The sequence below is a fragment of the Megascapheus bottae genome, chromosome 16, assembly GCF_031878675.1.
Source record: "Megascapheus bottae isolate mThoBot1 chromosome 16, mThoBot2.hap1, whole genome shotgun sequence".
Lineage (NCBI taxonomy): Eukaryota > Metazoa > Chordata > Mammalia > Rodentia > Geomyidae > Megascapheus > Megascapheus bottae.
The window spans coordinates 15,057,587-15,078,394 of NC_143524.1; the positions used below are offsets into that span (position 1 = coordinate 15,057,587).

General features: G+C 43.5%; 1 protein-coding gene across 1 annotated transcript in view; it reads right to left on the reverse strand.

The window, feature by feature from the left end:
- LOC150052939 (uncharacterized) overlaps positions 1-20,444 on the reverse strand; it is a 77,428-nt gene extending 56,984 nt beyond the window's left edge. Inside the window, exons 1-3 of the mRNA XM_090349245.1 lie at positions 20,353-20,444; positions 19,890-20,239; positions 14,640-14,753 (exon numbers count right to left, since the gene is read on the reverse strand). Of these exons, the coding sequence (XP_090205371.1) occupies positions 14,640-14,753; positions 19,890-20,239; positions 20,353-20,444 (556 nt within the window). The remainder of the gene's footprint in view (positions 1-14,639; positions 14,754-19,889; positions 20,240-20,352) is intronic.
- Between the last annotated feature and the right edge of the window lie 364 nt (positions 20,445-20,808).

A 20,808-nucleotide genomic window follows, 5' to 3' on the forward strand; every position in this document is an offset into this window, starting at 1 on the left:
TAGAAGATTTCAGTTCGAAGCCAGATACTTTTTATCTAGATATGAGAATTAGTAGATGGATGGATGGAGAGTTGAGGAGATAGATGGAAGTGATGTTTAAAAAAATATAATGAGGGGCCAGGAGTTTGGCCTAATAGTAGAGTGCTTGCCTAGCATGCACAAAGACCCGGGTTCCATTCCTCACTACCACATACATAGAAAAAGCCAGAAGTGGTGCTGTGGCTCAAGTGGAAGAGCTCTAACCTTGAGAAAACCCAAGGACAGTGATCAGGCCCTGAGCTCCAGCCTAGGACTGGCAAAAAAAAAAAGATAAAATGAGATTATACATGTAAATATCTACTAATAGAAATATTCCATGGTCCAAAGTCACATATGAAGTTAGTGGCAACAAAACCCAGAGTTTGGCATGTCTAATTTTAGGCTCTATATGCTGAATTATACTGCTTCTCTAACACACACACACACACACACACACACACACACACACACACACACACAATCTGGGTCAATCACAGTCACACATGCACACACATGGGCCTACCAGCTTAGTGATCCTATATCCTCACTAAGTCTCCTTGCCCTGTGAGAGGGATTTTCCTTGCCTGGCTAGTCATACTCCATTCTGACATGGAATGCCTGATAGAGTGATAACAGACCCTGGCCCTGAAGTGTATAGATGAGAAAGTTTCCAAAGTTAAGGCCAAGAAGATTCAGTGAGGAACAATGCTGTGTGAATCCTAAGGGTAGAGGTGGAAATCAGACAGTACAGTCATGGGACACAAGAAAACAAAGGATGAAATAAGAGCCACAGGGCAGGGTAGAACAGAGGAAGGGTCTGGCTTCCATTCTGAGGTCCACAAGAAAGATACCTGCCTATTGGCACCTGGCATTCACTGGCATGAACAAGAATGTAGATGTATGAGAAATGCAGATCAAATTCAATTCACTAGTAAGAAGATTCAGAAACAAGACAAAAAATGACTTGTCAGAGTACCATGTCTAATCTAGCTGGAACAGGAGGGTCAATAGCCACCTGACAGTCTGGTGGATTGGCTAGGGGAAAGGAGATAATAACTAGTTTGGGGAAGCCGTTCAAAGAATTACAACCAGGAGGCCAGGCACAGAAGACTTTAGATAGTTGGATATCACCCTCCCCCAGCCCACCTCTCATCTCTACCTGGAGAGACACCTCATGGTACCCAGAGCAACAGGGTCCCTGAACACTATGCAATGTTTTGAAAAGGACCCCAGGCTTCTACAAGGAAGTCTAGTACAGCTACATAGCTCCTCAGTTCATTTCTGGTTGCATAAATCAGGCCATCCTAGTTGAATTTTTTGTGTATGGTTTTGGTTGGGTTTTATATGGTTTTGTTTTGTAGTACTGGGGATTGAACCCAGGTCCTTGGGCTAGACAATAATTTCACCACTTGAGTCACACCCTTGTTCCTTTGTATTTTCTTTTTGAGTGAGGGGTTCCTTAACTGCATGCCTGCCAATGGATTCCCATTCCCATTTCCTGAGTAGCTAGGATTACAGGTATGAACCTCCACACTTAACTCTTGTTTCAGTTTCTCACAAGCATTATTACACTCTCCTGACTCCCCTTGAAGGTGGAAACTCTTTCTTAATGGCCAGGATTGAGGGGAGCCATTCTGCTTTTATTTTCTTACCCTTCTAAACCACTCTACCATCGCCAGAGTTCAATTACTCTGATGTGAAACTTACCATCTGAAGTCCTTGTGTTTCTTTCCATCCACCCTTCCTGGCACCCCAGATTCCAATCACAATAAATTCCACAATATTTCCAGTATGTACCATGCACCACTCGAGACATTGCTCATGAGTTCCAACCACCAGTCACACCCCACTCTTCTCACAAAGCTCTCCTGTCCCAACCACCTTGTACCCTAAGCTTCCATCAGAATTAAGCACTCTTTTAGCCACAGTACTTGCTTCCACCTCTAGTTAGTACCTCGTTCATTTTTGCCTTGAATTTGCTGCCATTTAAATCTATCTTGATTTAAACCTGTTCTCATAGGTGGTATGGAAGTAAGCATTTATTGACCCTATACTGTACTGTGAGTGTCAGGTGCATTTAGAGATACCATCTAACACAGCCTGTATTGTTAACACGTAGTGGAAAGCTCACATGTCACATGCATTCATCAGTGTTTGCTGTGTTATTCTAGGATGGGGGGAAGAGGGGTCCTGTTTGAATTTTTAGCTTCTGCCACTGAGAAGTCACTAATATGGCTCCTTTGGAGGAGCTGCTGAAAGAAATAAGAAAGAATTTGATCAAACAATCCAACTGGATGGAATATAGACAAGAATGATGTATAGCTGTTCATAGCTGCCCAACTTAAAAATGCCCCAACCAGAAAATGAGGTCACTTTTTTGTCTTTTTTTCTCACTCTACCCAGCATCACATTTTATATGTAGTCTAATCAGAGTCACAACTCACCAGATTATTCTAATCCCAGTGGCCACAAATCAACTAAATCTTTGGATTTGAGTCAAGATGGTGGCTCTCACATTGCCTCCGTTTTTCCATGTTATGAAACAGGGAAGTTGGATTAGACAGTCTTAAGGGTTCCTGTGATGTCTCTTTTCTTTTTTTTTTTGCCAGTCCTGAGGCCTAAATTCAGGTCCTGGGCACTGTCCTTGGACATTTTTTGCTCAGCCACTTGAGCCACAGCACCACTTCCAGCTTTTTCTGGGTATGTAGTACAGAGGAATTGAACCCAAGGCTTTATGCATGCTTACTGAGCACTCTCTACCACTTAGCTATGCTCCCAGCCCCAGTCCCTATGATTTCTATAAAAATCTTAAGGTTCTGTGTTGAATGAACATATGCAAAGTGAGAGGCAACTGGTTACTCTTCAGGCTGATATGCAAACATTAATATGGAGGACTGCATAAGCAGGATAATAAGGGTATCAGCTCTCTCTGTCTCTGTCTCTGTCTTTCTCTTCTCTTGGGCTCTCTGCCTTGTGTGTGTGTGTGTGTGTGTGTGTGTGTGTGTGTGTGTGTGTGTGTGTGTGTTCTCTCTCTATCTGGTGCACATTTGTGACTGTGTGTATGTTCTGTAATTCTTTTCTGTGTGTGTGTAATGGGAGAAGGGGTGTGAAGGCGTCTGTCAATGAGTGTAGATTATCAAGAAAATGTTCCCTATATTCAAATAGATAGCTATGTAGTGAAAATATTGCTTGTTTGCCCCTCACTAGGGATTATCATTATTGTTGTTAACAGATTAGTGAATGCTAGTTTTAAGTGCATTACTCTTACAATTAAAATCACTTAAAAATCCACAGGCCTGCTGGCCCCAGTGGTTCATCCTGCAATCCTAGCTATTCAGTAGGCTGAGATCTGAAGACTGAGGTTCAACACCAGTAACCATCCCAGGCAGGAAAGTCCATAAGACTCTTACCTCCAATAAATTACCAAAAACAATCTGGAAGTAGAGTTATGGTGCAAGTGATAAAGTGTTAGCCTTGAGCAAAAGAAGCTCAGGGATAGCATCCAGGCCCTAAATTCAAGCCCCAGGACTAGAAAAAAAAATTCTCAGGCCTATAGAACCCCACTGTCAACATCAACAGGTAAGTTCTCTTCATTTACATCCTACATCTGACAAACTCTCCAGAAAGCTATCCTTTTGGATACATGAATGGATAAATCAGCAATAGAGAGGAAACATATAACAGTTGATCTTAATCAGATTATCAGTGAATGTATCCTCCTCACCAGCCTATCTGAATTCAGTAATTATTTCCAAAACTATTAATTGGACTGGACTAAACCTCCCCTCAGACAATTCTAGGTGAAAACACACAGCTCCCATAGAAAGTGCTTGCCGGTACACATCGTAAAATCAAATCTAAGCTGGGTGCTGGTATGGCTCATGCCTGTAATCATAGCTACCCAGGAAGCTGAGATCTGAGGATCACCGATGTAAGCCAACCTGAGCAGACAAGTCCATGAGATTCTTATCTCCAATTAACCACCAGAAAACCAGAAGTGGCCCTGTGACTCAATGTGTAGAGCACTGGGCTTGAGCACAAAGTTCAGGGACGGCACCGAGGACCCAAGTTCAAGCCCCACAACTGACAAAAAAAATCAATTCCACTTTTAGAGGCCTCCCAAAAAAAAGTTCCTTCAACTTGATGTTGGTGGAACGTACCTCAGTCCATGACAGTTCTTACATTTTGATGTAAACAAATAGACACGTGATCCTCACTTTAGTGCTGCAGATACTCCTATTTATTCTTGGTTTTCCATGATAGCAGAAATGTCTAATGAAGTATTCTGTACCCTTAAGAACTGTCATGGACTGATACTTCAAATGGGAAATGGGAAATACTACAGTAGCAGTAGAACAGCTCTGACTTCCTAAAACATATTAGTTTGCTTTAAGTAAAAGAAATATGCTTTGTAGGAAGCTAAAACAAAATCTTAAATAAGAAAATAATGAAAGGCAGGAAAATGAGAGACAATAATCAATTTTGATCAGGGTGAGGACTGGATTATGCTGAATTCTGATGTAAAAGAAAATATCCAGAAAGGAAAATGAAAAGAGAAATAAGTAACTGATGTACTCCACAGGTAAACTATATATTTAATGCAAACACAGAAAACACGAGGGGCTCCTTCAAACAGGGACTACCCAGATAAGTACAATTGGCTAGTCAGCTCTCAAACTACAGACACAAACCACAGACCACAGACACAGCACAGCTTTGAGATCCAGGCTGTTATACCAGCACAATTTAAGAAAAAAAGAAAAAGAGAGAGAAAACCAAATTGGCTATTAAAATTTTAAGACAAAAAAATCCAACAGGCTATTTAAAAATTTCAATTTTCTTAGAGAATATTTAGTAAATAGAGTACATTCATCTTATTAAATGCTTCTCATAAAATCATGTATGTGCATATGTTTCTATTTCTATTGACTGAAAACAAAAAATACTTTCTTGTAATTGTTCAATGTAGTAATTAGAATAGTCAATTTAACTTCTTGATTTTTCTTTTTTTTTTTCCTGAGAGGAGAGCCTTTTTCAACTTGTAATTTTTTTAAATTTAGGACATTAAGAACAATTGCTACTTCTTCAAAGGTTGTGTATTTATATAGTAATTAAGTTTTTTTAAGCTAACCATCTCCATGCCTCAGAAAGCCTTTAATCCAGTTACCAGGGTGAAGGATATTTTGACCTTTCCCCCTTTCAAATGCATTTCTAGTTTGTAAAAAGTCATATTGTCCAGGGAGCAGGAATTTGCTGAAAAATTTGAGAACAGGCCAGTTTTAAATAAACCTGATAAGTCAATTAAACATATTTTTAATATAAAATTTGGCCTCCTGCTCATTTGAGTTTTTCAAATACTATATATGTAAACCTATTTCAAACATCTGTTTAAATTTAGTTTCTTATAGTCAGATTGTTTTCTCCCTATTTTAAATTTTCTTTTTAAAATTAATCTGACATTTTTCTTTTCTTGCTCTTTGGTAATACTTTTAAAAAGTGAAATCATGTTATAATATCATACGACAATTATGTTAGCAGCTACTTTCCTTCCAAGGATCTCTAGGTAGTTTGCAGAGATTAAAAAGTAGCTTCCTTCTTCCTTTCACAGGATTTTGAAATTTGACAATTTCATTTTTGTTTTACAAGATACTGATGTTAAACCATTCTAAACAGTTCCTATTTTAACTCATAGTTAGAATATGGGGAAATTTCCCCATATTCAAGGCTGAAAATTAAAATGCTTTTTTTAAAAAAGATATTTTGGTTTAACAATATCAGATAAAAATCATGCAAGCCAGGAGGCAGCATGGGTTTTGAGGTTTGCATCAGATTTGTGGGTAACTTTATTTTGAAGAAAAGACTAACCCATGTGTACTATATCACCAGTATTTACTTTGTTAACAGCAAATTGACTCGACTTTGATTTTAAATGAAACAGAAAAATTCTTATCTGCATCAGCACAGGATTGTGTTTTCACAAAAGGTTACCTTCAGATAGAAAGGTACCACCTTTGATATAAGAAAGATGAGCTAGAATCCTCGTGTATGTGTGTGTACATGTGTCTATACATGTGTGCAAGTGTACATATGCAAACATAACAGTCATCAATGTTGGTCTCACAGTTTCAAGATATTTTCATCCTGTCTCTGAAGCTGGGAAACGCTTCCTGTAATCCTCACCCTGTCCTGAGTTAATTCCTGGCTGCTAACATATTTTTTCAGACTATCCTTCATTCCATGAAGACATCCTGGGAAAGTAGCCTCCCTCCTCTCTTTCTTGAAAATATGCATTAACATACAAGAACATGTGATCTTTAAAACAAAACAAAACCTGACTCGCCTTGAAGAGAAACAAGAATTTGTAAACACCATTTCCCTTCCTATCACAATACCCCCATTATATAAAAAAAAAGAACTCTATAAGCTGAATTTTCATAGCAAATAAGAAAATAGAAAAAGACATGTATATGGAATAATTGTGCTCCAGGGGAGCGCGCGCGCGCACACACACACACACACACACACACACACACACACACACACAGAAGGCAGTGGGAAATATGTATGCAGTTTTACTATATACATTTATTGTTTTAATTACCTCATGTCTCTCCCCCTCTCTTTCAGAGAAGACAACAAACTTAAATGCAACAGGTGGATAAGCACAAGATATGAAAACACTTAAGGATTTGTAAAATTTGAGGGAAAATTAATTTGAGCAATTCTGAGCAGGTTTGTATATATTTTAGATAGTTTTATTGAGTGAGAATCATTTCTGGAATTTTTCATAAATATCATTAATTCTATAATATTACTTCTCAAGCAACTGTCACAATCTACCATTTGAATTTATTATAAGGCCCTTCTGCATAAATAGAAAAATAAAAAGCAAAGCAGTAAAATTTACTGAGTAAACAAATAGCTACTATTTAGTGTTATGTATAACCCCTTAAATTTATAAATATTAAAAAATAAAATACCCTATGTTGATGTGTTGTATCGAGATTTATAAATTATATAATCTACAAACATATTTAGGAAAGAAAAATAAAGATGAAATCAGCCTAGTGCTAAAACAGAAACTCTTGTAAAAACTGGTATAAAAATGCTTTCAGTTTAAATTTCTTTCTGCAAAAATATTTTGACCTAAAGGTCTATGTCTAACAAAAATTTAACCAGAAAAGAAATCTAATTTTCTAATTAAGGAATAAATTTAAATAGCAAAAAGTGGTGCATTTCCCCTAAATAAGCAAATTAATGAATTATCACATAATTCTGTGCAAAGTTAGATTTCTGTTTGTCATATGAAAAGTTAAGATGTCATGGTCATGAATAAAATAATCTCTGAGGTAGTTTAGCTTTGGTTAAGTGATGATTTTTTTTAAATAGGATGAATTATCTTGAGTGTTATACAAGTTGATTATACAGAAAATAAACACATGCCAAAATGAAACACAAAATTTCATCTTAAATCTCAGGTTAGCTAAGAGACAGCTCACTGAGACATAAAATTTTAAATTATAAAATGAAAAGCAATTATATAGCTCATTTTAAAAAGGTTTTCCTCCTTTTAAAAGATATTTTCCCTTCTCCCAGTATTCTAAAACACCATTAAAAAAATAAATTCAAAAGCTAGCAGCTAATCTTCAAAAAGAAGGAAAAAAAGCAATGCACAATCATTTGTACTTTCAGAATCTCATTGTTTGCTATTTAGAGTGACAGTTAATGCTTTCAGACTGCATCATATTTAAATGTAGATATTTTCTGGGGCAAAACTACCCCCAAACAGGCTTTTCTGGTCAAACTTCCTAAGGGATTCGTAATGAGAAGGAAATATCTTTATTCAAAGGGTTTTATAAACCTGAAATTTTAGGAAACTACTACATGAAGCATCTATTTCAGTATCAGTTTCCTTAAATATTTGTTTTATAAGAAATGCTGATCAAATTTTAGTTTAGGAAACTTCATAAACTTTTTTATTTTAGATTTTTATTTACAATTGAGAATGTTTACTCTCAATTACCTGGTTATGTTTACCTTTAAAAAAATTAGACACAAAGAAACTTACTGGCTCATTTATTTAAACATTAGGTCATTTAATGTTATGTTAAGGTTCAGAGATGGTTAGAAAAATAAAGGATAAAGATTTGGTGTGCTGTAATCTAATTCATCCCTTCCTTTTAAATTAACTAATTCACTTACTATCCCTTATTCAGCAAAGAATGACATAACTTTCTAGACAATCTCATCTGAGTTAACAGAACCACCCCCCCACCACCCCACCGCCATGTGTACACACACACACATACACACCTGTATTTTAAAGGATTCTGCTGTTTTTCTCATCCCTGGCTAAAGTGCTCTTATGATAAACTCCTTCAAAGGAGGAAGAAAAAAAGGTTTTGTGGGGGTCACGGGGCTTGACCTCGGCCTGAGTGCAGTCGCAGAGCTCTTCAGCCCAAGGCTATCGTCCTACCTTTAAGCCAAGCCATACTTCCCATTTTTCTAGAGGTTAATTGGAGATGAGTCTCAGGTACTTTTGTGCCAGGGCAAGCTTTGAACTTAGAACCTTGATCCTCAGATCTCAGCCTCCTGAGTAGCTAGGATTACAGGCAAGAGCCACCATACCGAGCTTGGAAGAAAACATCTTAATTTAAAAAAAAAATTGATCTCTACTTTTGAAATAAGTGATGGAATTGTTGCTTTTCTGGATTTTACTTATAAGCCATCTCTAAAATCTGATCTTAAAGATTATCATGATTCCCTTTATAGGGTGAATCCAGATTTTTGCCAGCGGAGGTACAAAAGACTACTGCAGAATAAATCAATGCAGTTTTACTTATCAGAACTTACTATGTCTAGGCCAAGAAGCCCTGAGCAAGTTCCCCTCAGTGTCATCATCATTTGTACAGCTCCACGCTGGGGCCACCCCAGTGCATAAAAACTCTTGGCATGATCAGAAAGAACAAAATTGCCCCATTTGTAAGGAAATGGAAAGACTTGGAAAAATCATATTAAGTGAAGTAAGCCAGACCCAAAGGAACATAGGCTCAATGGTTTCCCTCATTTGTAATAATTAGTACAAAGCTAGGACTCCCCTAGCAGAGAATTACAGTAGTTCAAAACCTAGATACAGAAGGCCATATAGGATAAGCCTAAATGAAAGGACCTCCAGGATATAGAAATAAGAGCCATATAATGTATGATTGTTGTTTTTAATGTACTATGTTATTTCTCATGTCTTTTGTTGTCCCTTAGTTATTCTCATATTGTTACAGTGTCTTATCTTGTTATCTGGTATATTGTATATACATTTATTTTTTATTTGAAATAGGAAAGAGAAAGGGGGAAAACAAGATGAGGGGAGGGGGTCAGGGAAGGAAATGGGGACAAAAACATGAGAAGGGGTATCAGTGTGTGTGAAATAATGCTCCTTCTAGCTGGCTAATATAACTGTAACCCCTCTATACATTACAATAAAAATATATGAAAAAAAAAACCTCTTGGCATGATATAGACACTGTTAGGAGTGAACTCCTTGACTCTTGCCTTCACTAGCATTTCTAGTATTTTACATTTACCTTTCTGCTTCCTTGTTCCTCCATCACTCCTTCTCCTCCTCCTTCTCATCCTCATACAGCACCTGTCTTACCTAGATGTTTCATCTAGTCCTGAGCCTGGAAGGGCCTTGACAATAATAACACATACTATCAACTGAATGCATACTGCCTTCACAGATGTTTTAATGTCCTGAGGAAACAGCTATTTCAGTAGCCACATTCCACCAGGGATGAGAACCAGAGACATGTCTTGCTCGAGGGACGCAGTCGATGAAGGTAACACCCATTAGAAAACTAAACTCACTGTTCTTCAAAGCCTTCTACCCTTGACTGTGAGGCTTCCATGGATGGTGCCTCCTTCCTCTTGCAAACATGCTAAGAGATAGCAAGACCACTCTCTAAGCTTACATGTTTCTGTCCTTATGTTTATGATACGGGAGAAAGGATGGAGGGAGGCCAAGGAGAAAGTAATGGGTAGAGGCTGAGATTCAATGCATAAAAGTGAGAATGAAGAAAGGACTATGTCAATGTCTCTAATGTCTATGAAAACACGAAGAAGGAGGAGGGAGAAAGGAGGACAAGGAGGAGGAAAAATATTTAAATAAAACACATCTTTTTCTTCTATTTGGAATGGCCTCAGCCATTGATTGGTTTGGGATACAAATGCTAACCCTAGGCCCCCTCCTCACTTTTTTTTCTAGTATTAACCAAAAAATACAAAGGCTGCATTCGATTTATTCTACAAACATGTCTGTAATTTGAAGCCAAATACTTAAAAAGCAAACCCTGCTAAGACAAGTGAATCCAAAGGCAAAGAATACTTTTATTTGCAAGAGGTATATGTGTAGGTGAATTATAAGAAAAGATGAAAAAAATTACTATGGTATTGAAAAATGAAGCTGGAAGAAGGAGAAAGGGATACAAAATTTAAATGATTTTAAAGGAGAGTAAATACGTCAGCATCTTATTTCCCCTAAATTCTTGGATGGAAATTGTCCAAACTGAAAATGTAGGACTAGGTATCAGCTGTATGGAAAAAGTGAGTAAGAAGACTCTTAGATAAACTGTTTTTTCATCTGAAAAAGAAAGATAGAAGGATAAAAAGAAAGAGAAAGAATATAGAAAAATGAAAAGAGATTTGTAAAAAGTAATGTGATTTTTAAAAGACCATGAAAGCAAAGAATTAAAGGGCAGAATGAAATTAGAAAGAAATAATCTTCATGGACACAGAGAGTAGAAAAAAAAAAAGACCTTCCTATCAGCCCTTCTGATTTGCTCCCAGCCCAGTAATCCTGAACACTGGCAAGCTGGGGGGCAAATAGACAGATGCTTCTGGAAAAAGATTATCTTTTATCTGTCAGTCTGGGAATAGCTGCTGGTTCTATGATCTAGGACTTGCATGACTTTGCTATATATGATGTTGGCCAGAAAAACAAAACAAATGTCCATTGTAAGTAACAATAATAATAATAGTTAATATTTCTTAAGCACTGACTAGATATAAAATACATCATATGTATAATCTCATTTAATCCTTGCCAGAATGTTCTGGTAAAGTGAGTGATTATTTTCCTTATTAGAGAGCTGAAGACATTAAGAAAATGAAAAGATCCTCTTTGTATTTGTACGAGTTTTCCTATACATTTGCCATACCAGCAGCAACCTGCCGCTTTCTTCCTTAAGCATAAATACACACGCCAATCTACCCCTGCTGCAATCTCATAAGGATTTTGCAATCTCAGATCATCATCTGATCCTTTCACAGGTGCATCTGGCTATTCAGCACTACCAGGGAAAAACGTCAAACTACCCTCTGAAAGAACAGTTTACATTCCTATCTGATCAGTGCTAAAGTCAGGCCTGACATGAAAAGCTCAAGCCTTCTTTCTGAGCCTACTCAAGGCAAGGAAACAAAACAAAACCTCTGAAAGACTCAGTAAAACTGTGTGTGTGTGTGTGTGTGTGTGTGTGTGTGTGTGTGTGTGTGTGTGTCTACTAGTCATGGGTCTTGAACACTGGGTCTTGGCCCTGTCTCTGAGTGTTTGTGCTCAAGGCTGGCACTCTACCACTTGAGCTATAGCTCCACTTCCAGCTATTTTGGTGCTTACTTGAAGATAAGAGTCTCCTGAACTTACTCACCTGCGCTCTTTGAACAACAGTCCTCAGATCTCAGTCTCCTGAGTAGCTAGGATTATAGGCATGAGCCACCAGTGCCTGGCTGGATGAAATCTTTGTACATTGCCCTTTCCAGCCTCATTTAAGACATCTGTTTTCTCCTCCATTTAGGTCTCAACAGAACAGCCTATCATTTTACCAACCCAATGGGGTCAGAAATGGACTGGTTTTTCGTTCTCAAATAAAAGCCCTTGGTCCTGACCGAGGTTTCACTTGGTAGTCAAAAACATTCAAGAAAGTCCATCCAAATTTCCCTGAGCCCTGACGTTATAATCTTCCCTACCCTACCCAAGCACAAACCTTTTTTTCCAAATCAGAAATCTTGGGACAAGAACACAAAAAATGTAGGTCTTAGAAATAAGATGAATTAAGCCTGAGTTTAGTGTCCCTGGAGGGGGGAGAAGTACTTAAAGAGGTCACAGAAATCCCTAAAAATAATATTTATGAAACTATTATTTTTTTAATTTTCTTTTTTGTTGGCAAGAAAATTCATAGCTTCCATCAGGTTATCAAAGGAAAAATATAACTTTCAATCTCCAACACCTAGAAATAAGGCCTGATGCACACTATAGGGACTCTAATAAACCTTTGGTGAATAAGCCTTCAACAATTGTTGAAAAAATGCATGAATGCAAGGGCTCTACTCTCCAAAGCATCTAATTTGTAGATAGAACAATTGAGACCTACAAGAGATAAAAATTGTCTCTTCAGTACCATAAACCTAAGAAATAAGAACTGGATATGTTGATTCTTTCTGCTGCTAGTAGTTGTATCTATATCTAATCTTTCAATGGTTTCTACTGCAAGAAGTTTTTATTCTACTTGCTTTGAAACATATTTGACTCTTTTAACCTATTTCATTTTCTTCTCCCCCCCCACCTCTCTCTCTTTTGGTTAGTCGTGGGGCTTGAACTCAGGTCCTGAGCACTCTCTTTGGACTTTTTCAAGGCTAGAACTCTATCATTTGAGCTGCAGCACCACTTCTGGTTTTTCCTATGTATGTGGTACCGAGGAATCAAACCCTGGTCCTCATGTATACTAAGTAAGCACTCTACCACTAGGCCAAACTCCCAGCCCCTGTGTGTCTTTTTGAGCAGTGAAGCAGTTGGAAACTTCTCAGTTGGATGCTGTCAGTGGATCCCTCTCCTCAAGCTGGAGATAGGGAAGAGAATAGGGCCAGAGTCCACAGACAAGGCCACCACACCAATTCAATTGTGATAGCTCCCACAGCAAGAATGCTACCCTGTGTTCTGAAGACATGCATAATTAACATCTGAATAGCTGTCATTGGTGGAAATGGATGAAGTTGACATTGTGAGCTTAGATCTGGGGGTTAGCAATAAAGCTCTAGATTAAAACTGACCATGCCAAGCAGCTGTCCTATAAGCAGGCTTTCTACAGCATTCTAAAAAAAAGAAGGCATAATACCAATCAACTAACCAACAAAATACCTACAACAACAACAAAAACCATGAGGGATAAGGCTACAGCAGATCCCCCCCTTGATATGAAAAGCTCCATGGCCTTCTTACTTTTAAAGGAGTTCATAGGAGAATTCACAATGGACCTTACTACCCTTTTACCAGTTCAAGATTGAACCCAGCAGGCAAGAAATGTGAAGCTGGAAGTGGCCTCCAGAGGAGGAGAGGGAGAAAGGAGTAGGCCTCACTGAGTTGCTTCATGCTAACTGACATTTTGAAAGAGACCAACACTGGGATTCTATGTAAATTTCTTGTGCTGATTGAAAGGAGAGATGAGAACTGTGCCTAAACCTCTAGAGAATCCCCTAGAACACTGACTCCTGGCAGAAGAGACTTTCTGTGCCCCCCTTCTTTAAACCCAGAACTTTGTATCCAAAGTGAGTTAGAAGATGTTATCTGCAGCCCAACAATCTCATGGCTTCATCCTCATCCTTTATTTGACCTGGATGGGTAAAGGATTCCAGACAATTTGCTCCTGGTTTGTTATACTGCCAATGTATAAAACTTAAAAACAATCTATGTGGCAATCATCTAATTAAGATAGTAAATAACTGTGGCATAATAATCTGAAGATTCTCAGTGAAATGCATTCTTCTTCTGCATTAAGCCTGGAGTTTCTTTTTTTTTAAGGTTTCTGGCAACTTTATACATTGGCTCACATGACATCTGAAAATTAGCCAGGCAGTTTGGTTTTTTCTGTCCTCATAGATCTAATAGTCCTGGAGTTCAAAACTCTGCCAGACTCTAAACTGAATTCCCCAATAAGAATCACAGTACAGCTCTGAAGCTCAGAAAGCTAGCTAAACAAAAGCTCTATAGCAAAGGATTTGCTGATTAACTGTGAAAAAATAGAGATATTTAGAACATAATGCCTTAACCCTTCAAAAAAAAGAGAAAGAAAATTAAAGAAGGAAGACATTAGCCTAGAACTTTCCCATTCATCCATACCCAACTCAGGTTAAGATGTCAAGACATCATTCAGTGTTTTGGTATCTTCAGATTACCTGACTTCAGCAAAAGACCGCCCCCCCTAATTCTGCCTCTCATCTGAGCCCCTAGGAGGCTGTAATAGTGCAAAAAGAGAAGGGACTGGGGGAACAGTTCATCAAATAAGGCCTTTGTACCTCAGTATGGGAATCTAAGTAGCTTCTGAACATTTATGCCCACCTATGTTCTGCAGATGGGACAAAATAGGAAGTAGGCCTGCTCCTTTGGAACTGTGTCTTCCTTCCTAACCTGTGTGATAAGTGGTGGTCTTTGTCTAGAGCTAAGCTGTTGAAGGCTCTTGCCAAATACTGGATCCCTGCCTTCCAGATGTGTCATCACCAAGATAAAGATCATGTTTGGAGACCACAGAAGGCTGGTAAGGCAAGAAAGCCTAGGCAGATGGTCTTTTTGTGCTCACCTGGGACTCCCGAGCTCATCTCTGCAGGTTCTTTAGCTTCTGTCACCTTGGAGACCTCTTGCCTTAGTGGCCACCCTTTTGGCAGACATCTGTGTGTAGGCACAGTTTGATCACCTGAAAGGGTTAAAAGATGAATAAGGTTATTTTGCTGTCTGGAAAGGAGAAGGGAAAAGATTGAGAGCTGGGATGATTTTTTTTCTTTTTTTGCAAGCACGAGAAGTTGATGAAAAGCAAAAGGGCAAAGAAATGCATCTGGTCCCCCCAGCAGTGGCTGGCATGCGTGCTAATGCAAGCGAAGAACTTTTCAGAGATTCTCTAAGATCCCTCAGGTGTGAGAAGCTTTTGGAATAGAGAGGATGGTCTTGGTCGGTCACTGCAGCAAGTCTGCCAAGAACATTGGAATCAATTCCTGTCTTTGCCCCTAACCTGGAGTAGGTAAAGAGAGAGAGTCTTGAAGGAACCACTGGTTCTGGAAAGAGGGCAGAAGGCACACCAGGCTCAGGGAAAGGGAGGAAACCGGGTCTAACCTTGGGGAGTGGATAAAGAAGCAGAGAGGGGACAGTCAGTGAATGGGGAGAGCAGGTACAATGGGACAGACAAAGAGGACATTGAAAAGGGGCCTCCAGGTGGGCAGGAGTTGGTCTGGAGGGGGCTAGAGGACCCTTACCTCTTCCCTATCTCCAAAGACAATCATTGGCCTTGATTTTAAACTCTGGCAAAAGTTAAGCTACTTGGTTGTCCTGGGAGACTACGTTCCCCAGGGCCTTTCCCAGTACCTTCCACTCCCCCTAGAAAGTAGACTGAGGGTGCCGATGGGACCTCCCCCTCTCCTTGGAGGAGCTCTAGAGGTTGGCATCCAACACCAGTGCCTGGAAGTTGCCATAAGGCCCCTAGCTTTTCTGACAAGGGTGTGCCATTTGAAGACATCAAGAGAAGATCCCTTCCCTTTTCCCTCCTTCCTTAGCAAAGGCAAAGTGGGGACCGAGGCCGGGAGGGGTCCTCGGCTCCCACTGGCCTCTGGCTGCTGTCCCCATCCAAAGGAGGCAAGAAAGCATCAAAAAGCCAAAGACTTCCACTTGTCAGGAAAGAAAATGAGAAGGGGGTCCGTTCCCTCCATCCTACCACAAGGACAAGGACAGCTCCCCCTTTTCCACAAGCCCCCATCCCCGATCAAAAAAGAAAAAAAAAAGAGCATCCCGAACTGCAGGCTGCAGCCGTCTGCCAGCACCACTCCACCACCTCCAGCAGCAGCAGCAGCAGCAGCTTCGAGCAACAGTTGTCTGGCTGAGGCGCTGCGAGGCAAGGGCTCGCTCTGGCGCCGCACGACGCCGGCTTCCGCTGGGTACTCCGGAGCCCTGGAACCCCAACCCCACATCCAGCCCCGGTGGAAAAGGTGAAAGGACTTAGGGGGTACAGGAACTCTGAGCATCCTGAGTACCGGTTGCTCAAAACCCTTCCGTGCAAGTTCATTTCTCTTAGGTCACCTTTTTCCCAAATGCGGTGAAGACGCAGGCTTTTGGAGAGGGAAGGTCTTTCTGGCTGGAGAGAGGATGGGGGACGTAAGGAGCAAAAGACAAAAGGGAAGGGAAGGGACACAGGGTGATGCTATTTTTAATCTAGCGTGTTTTTTGAGCCTCTCCTCTGAAGAGCTATCGCTCCACAGACGGCCCCAGGTGAGAGGCGGAAGGAAAATCCCCAGCGTTTTTTGCTTCTGCTCTACCTCCTGGCCATCTCTTAGGGACCCTTTTACTCTTCCAGAAAATACATTTGTGGAAGCAAAATCTCCTTTATCTGTGGAGGGGGCCTCTGATTTAACCCTGAGTCCTCACCTACGGTGCTTTCTTGCAAACTGAGCTAGAACTGACTGCTTCTGTCTCACATGCTTTACACTCCAGGGTCATTTTCCTGCCGAGGAGGAGGGAGATAGAGTCTGAGTGTTCAACTGCAGAGGAATGATGGGGGGGTGTGATATTTAGTTTGTTTAGAGAACGATGGTTGGGATGTGTGTGTGGGGGGGAATTCAGGCCCTCTCCGAACATGGGAAGCTACCTAGCCCTCGAGTCTCGGATTCTCAGATCCCTAGACCCATCCTGTGTCCATTTTTATTCCTGTGTGCACTGGTGTGTGTCTGTGTGTCCTTCTGGCCCAGTCCCTAAGGGCAAGGGCGTCTAGCAGGGTTTCTAGCTGGTGAAGGACACGGGCACAAAATGTGGTGAAGGCCTGATTTGTGCCACTTGTAAGCCAAGTGGTCACGACTGCAATGGATGGAGAGGGGAGGAGGAGGGGGGACCCATAGATACCCCCCCAATCCTGCAGCTTGCCTCCCTCCCCAGGACCAGGAGAGACTTGAGAGGCCAGGATGCTTCTGCTGCTGCTGCTGCTGCTGCTTCTATAAAGCTGTTGAGTCCGGTACAACCGCAGCGCTCAAAAAATCCCCCCCCTCACCCCAACCCCAGGTCTCCCCCACCCTCAACCCAGCCAGTTTTCTCCTGTTTTGCCCTCTTCTGTGCTACTTAGATTTTTTTTTATCAATTTTTTTAAAAGAGGAGATGGTGGGTAACCGAGCCTGCAGAATGCCCGGAATGAGGTTGGAAGCAGGCGCGGGAGGAAGACTCCGGGGAGCGGGCGGTGTCTGGGTGTTTTCCCTCTTTTTCCGAGCCACCGAATTCACCGCGGCTGGCCTCCCCGGCTCAGGACTGAGGATGCTAAGGAAGGACCCGCCGCCCCTCACCTCGGGGGCTCCCCACCCCATCCCCCACATTGCAGAGTCGGCTGGTTAGGGTCCAGCGCGACCATCGCCCGTCCTGAAGCGATGCATACTCTTAAGATCGTGGCTCGGCCCCACGGCCAAAGCCCCTACTTCTCCTCCTCCTCTTCTTCCTCCTCCTCATTCTTATTATTATTATTAATTCCCCCCTACGTGTGACTGGGGTTATTTGGGGAGTGTGAATGGGGTCTCTGTGTGGGGTGTGGGGTGGACACAACTTCTGTAAACTTTTATTGTATTTTAGCTTCTTCCCACTTCTCCGAAAATGTCCGCACCCCACCCGCTCCAGTGAATTCCCCCCCCCTCTGTCATACAAAGTCGATTAAAAAGTTGGGGGTGGGGGGACGGCCGCGCCGAGGTAAGGTGGACGATCCGAGGCTCGGGGAGTGCGGGAAGGACAGGGTGAGGGGGGGGGGGGTCGGGGAGGAGGTGGAGACGACGGATTCTTCGGTGGGAAATGGGTGTGTGTGTGGGGGGGGGTGTCGAGGGAAAGGCTGGGGAAGGTGCGGGCTCGGGGAGATGGCCGATCGCGGCTGTCTGTCGTCTCGACGAGTGCGCCCTCCGCGAATGCTTTTTGGGGTAAGGGCTTCCGGCTATTGAGTTATGTACAGCAAGCCCAGACCGCAAAAAGATTCGCGAAGGGCAGAGTCTGCCGGCTTCTCCGGTCCGCCGCCGCCGCTGCCGTCTTCTCCCCCAAGGATGTCTCTGAACCCCGAAGCCGAGCCGGCTGGGTCTCCCCGGCCGCCCGCAGCCTCCCCGCCCTGCGCGCCTCCCGCCGCGCCGCGCGCCCCCCGGACCCCTCCCTCCATTTCTCCGCGATCCCAGCTACACCCAGCCCTGCACAGCCGAGGAAGAGGTGTGCGGAGAGCCAGCCGCGGAGCTCCGAAGGGGCTCGGGAATCCCGGAGCCCAGCCTCCACCCCTCTCCCATCGCCCCCGGTACGCGGAGACTCTCTGCCTGCCGGTCCTATCCCTCTTCCCTCAGCCGCGTTCTGCAGCCCTGGCTGCAAGGTCGCAGATCTCCGAACAGGTACACTTCGGATTCCCCCCCCCCCTCCCCGAATCCCCTCTCATCCCTCCTAGTCCCCCAGCAGAGGTTCCAGCCGTGACTACAGGCGCTGCGTAAAGAGAAAAACTCCCCCAGAGCACTAAATAAATACAGACAAGGGCGCCAGCTCATTGGTGGAGACTAAAATCGTCACCCACCAATCAGGAGGCAGCTCACATTTCCCTTTTTTTTTTTTTTTTGCCAGAAGGGGGAGGGAGAAAAAAATATTTCCATTTCTAATTATTCAACAAAACCTAGACTGGAACACATTAAAATATCAGTGTTGGGGGGAGAAGCTGTCTATGACCCCCCCCACACATACATACATCCCAATTGCAGCCCAGGTGAGAGGGTGGCACGACATATTGGCAAAAGGGTTCAGAGGAGCCACCTCTCCCCTTGGGACCCAAGCCAGAAGCTCCAGACAGAAAATGACAGGCAAAGATGAACATGAAATAAACCCAAACTCCACTTTAGTCAGCTTATTTCTAGAAAAAAAAGGAGAGAATTTCTCAACTCCAAGTATCCCCCCTCCCGAAATAAAGTTCTAAATGCTCAGTGAGAGGGGTGAAGCTCTTCCCTCCCTGCAACCTGCCCAGACATTGATGTGTGAAGGCCTTTTGGCCTTGAGTGCCCTTTCATTACTGCAGACCCTCTGTTTTCTACCCATTCTGCAGAAGGTTGAGGCAACAACAAGGGACAAACCCGTCATTGACTGCCAGCTCCCTCCACCAAGGTCTGCAGGAGGGAGAGAGGAGCCCCCCCTTCTCTAAACCCCCTCTCTCATTCTACTCATCTAAACTTTGAGGGATGCAGCAACTCCCCCCCCCTTTCTCCTGTCCTCTCTCTCCTCCAAGCCCCATCTCACCAAAGTAGAAGAAGGATAGGATCAAATGGTCGCCTGTCTGTCCCTTCAATGGGGGGAAAAACCAAAGCTAGAGTGAGATCCTGCCAATATTTGCAAGAACTTGGGGTGGGGGGGGAGTTGTCATGTTGGTGGGTTTGTTTTGGGGGTTTTTTGTTGTTGTTACTTTGGAATTGACGCGACACACACACACACACACACACACACACACGCCCTTTCCTAGCATGCCCAGAAAACTCGTCTTTGGACCTTGGAGTGGCTGTCTCCCATTCCCGATTGGCCCACGCCCTCGGCCCCCCTCTGCAGCTTTGCAGCCCACCCTCCCTCTCCCCACTTGCATCCCCCTCCCCGGCGGCTCCCCCCACTGGGGACCGACGCGCAAGTGCACACACCCACCGAGCGAGCATCGGCGCGCCCGCCTCGCCAGAGGGGGCTCTTACAGCCCGAGCCCGCCGCCACCTTAGCACCGGGCAACTGGGTGGGGGGTGGGGGTGGAGGAAAAGTTCTGTTCAGTCTCCCCGTGAGCCGACCGAGCCCCAGACAGTCAGTCCTCGCACCCTTGGCTCCTTACCTGGGTCTAGGGGGCTTCGGGAGCGCGCTGGTCCCGTCTGTCCGCACGGCAGCCCGCTGGACGCACAGCCCTCTCCAAACGGCCCGCACCCCTCCCGCCCCTCCCCACGCCCCCCCACGGGTGTTTGCCCAGCGGCAAAGCGGGGCTCTGCCAGGTAAGTATATAAGTTACTGTACTGTGTGGGAGCGTCACGATCTTGGTAATTGCGAATTCCCGAGCTTAACCCCTGCGCTACTGTCTTCCTCCAACTTGTTGAGGACTGGTCGGGTAGGGAGAAGGAGCCGCGCCGGCCGGGAAGGGGGGGCGGTGTGGCGGGGGGGGGGGCGGAGAGGCGCGCGGGGCAGAGAGGGCTGAACGGTGCAGCCAGCAGCGGAGTTCAAATCCACCCCCCCCCACGGCAGCGGTTTTCATTGGATAGGTCTCCCCCCCACCGCCTAATTTGGATCCCCCCTCCCCGCCCCGCCTCCCGTGGAGGGGACGTCTCGAGGCGAAGTCACGACTCCTTCCCAGCTCGGAGTGAACTGTGACTAGAGCCGTGACGCAGCCGCCGCGCATTACTCACTTTTTTGCAGTCACGACTTGGGAATCCGCGCTGCTTCCAACCAAAATGACACTGCTACCATTGAATTATTTAATAGGATCCAGTTTGGGGGGGGTAGTAAACTTGTGCCTTGTGCTAAACAATGGGGAGAAGACGGGGGGGGTAGTCCAGTGGGAGGACATAAGGACATGGGGCCGTTCCTCTGCCCCCTGCAAGACACTTGGACCCCCAACCACCACCACCACCAGGGCCCCACGTGGAGCAAGTGTTTTATTGCGCTACCGCCCCTCCCCGCCAGGCTGCTCCCTTCCTCACCACCACCCCTAAAATGTCCTTTGCCAAAGTGGCAGCATTTAGTAAACACACCCTGTGCAGCTT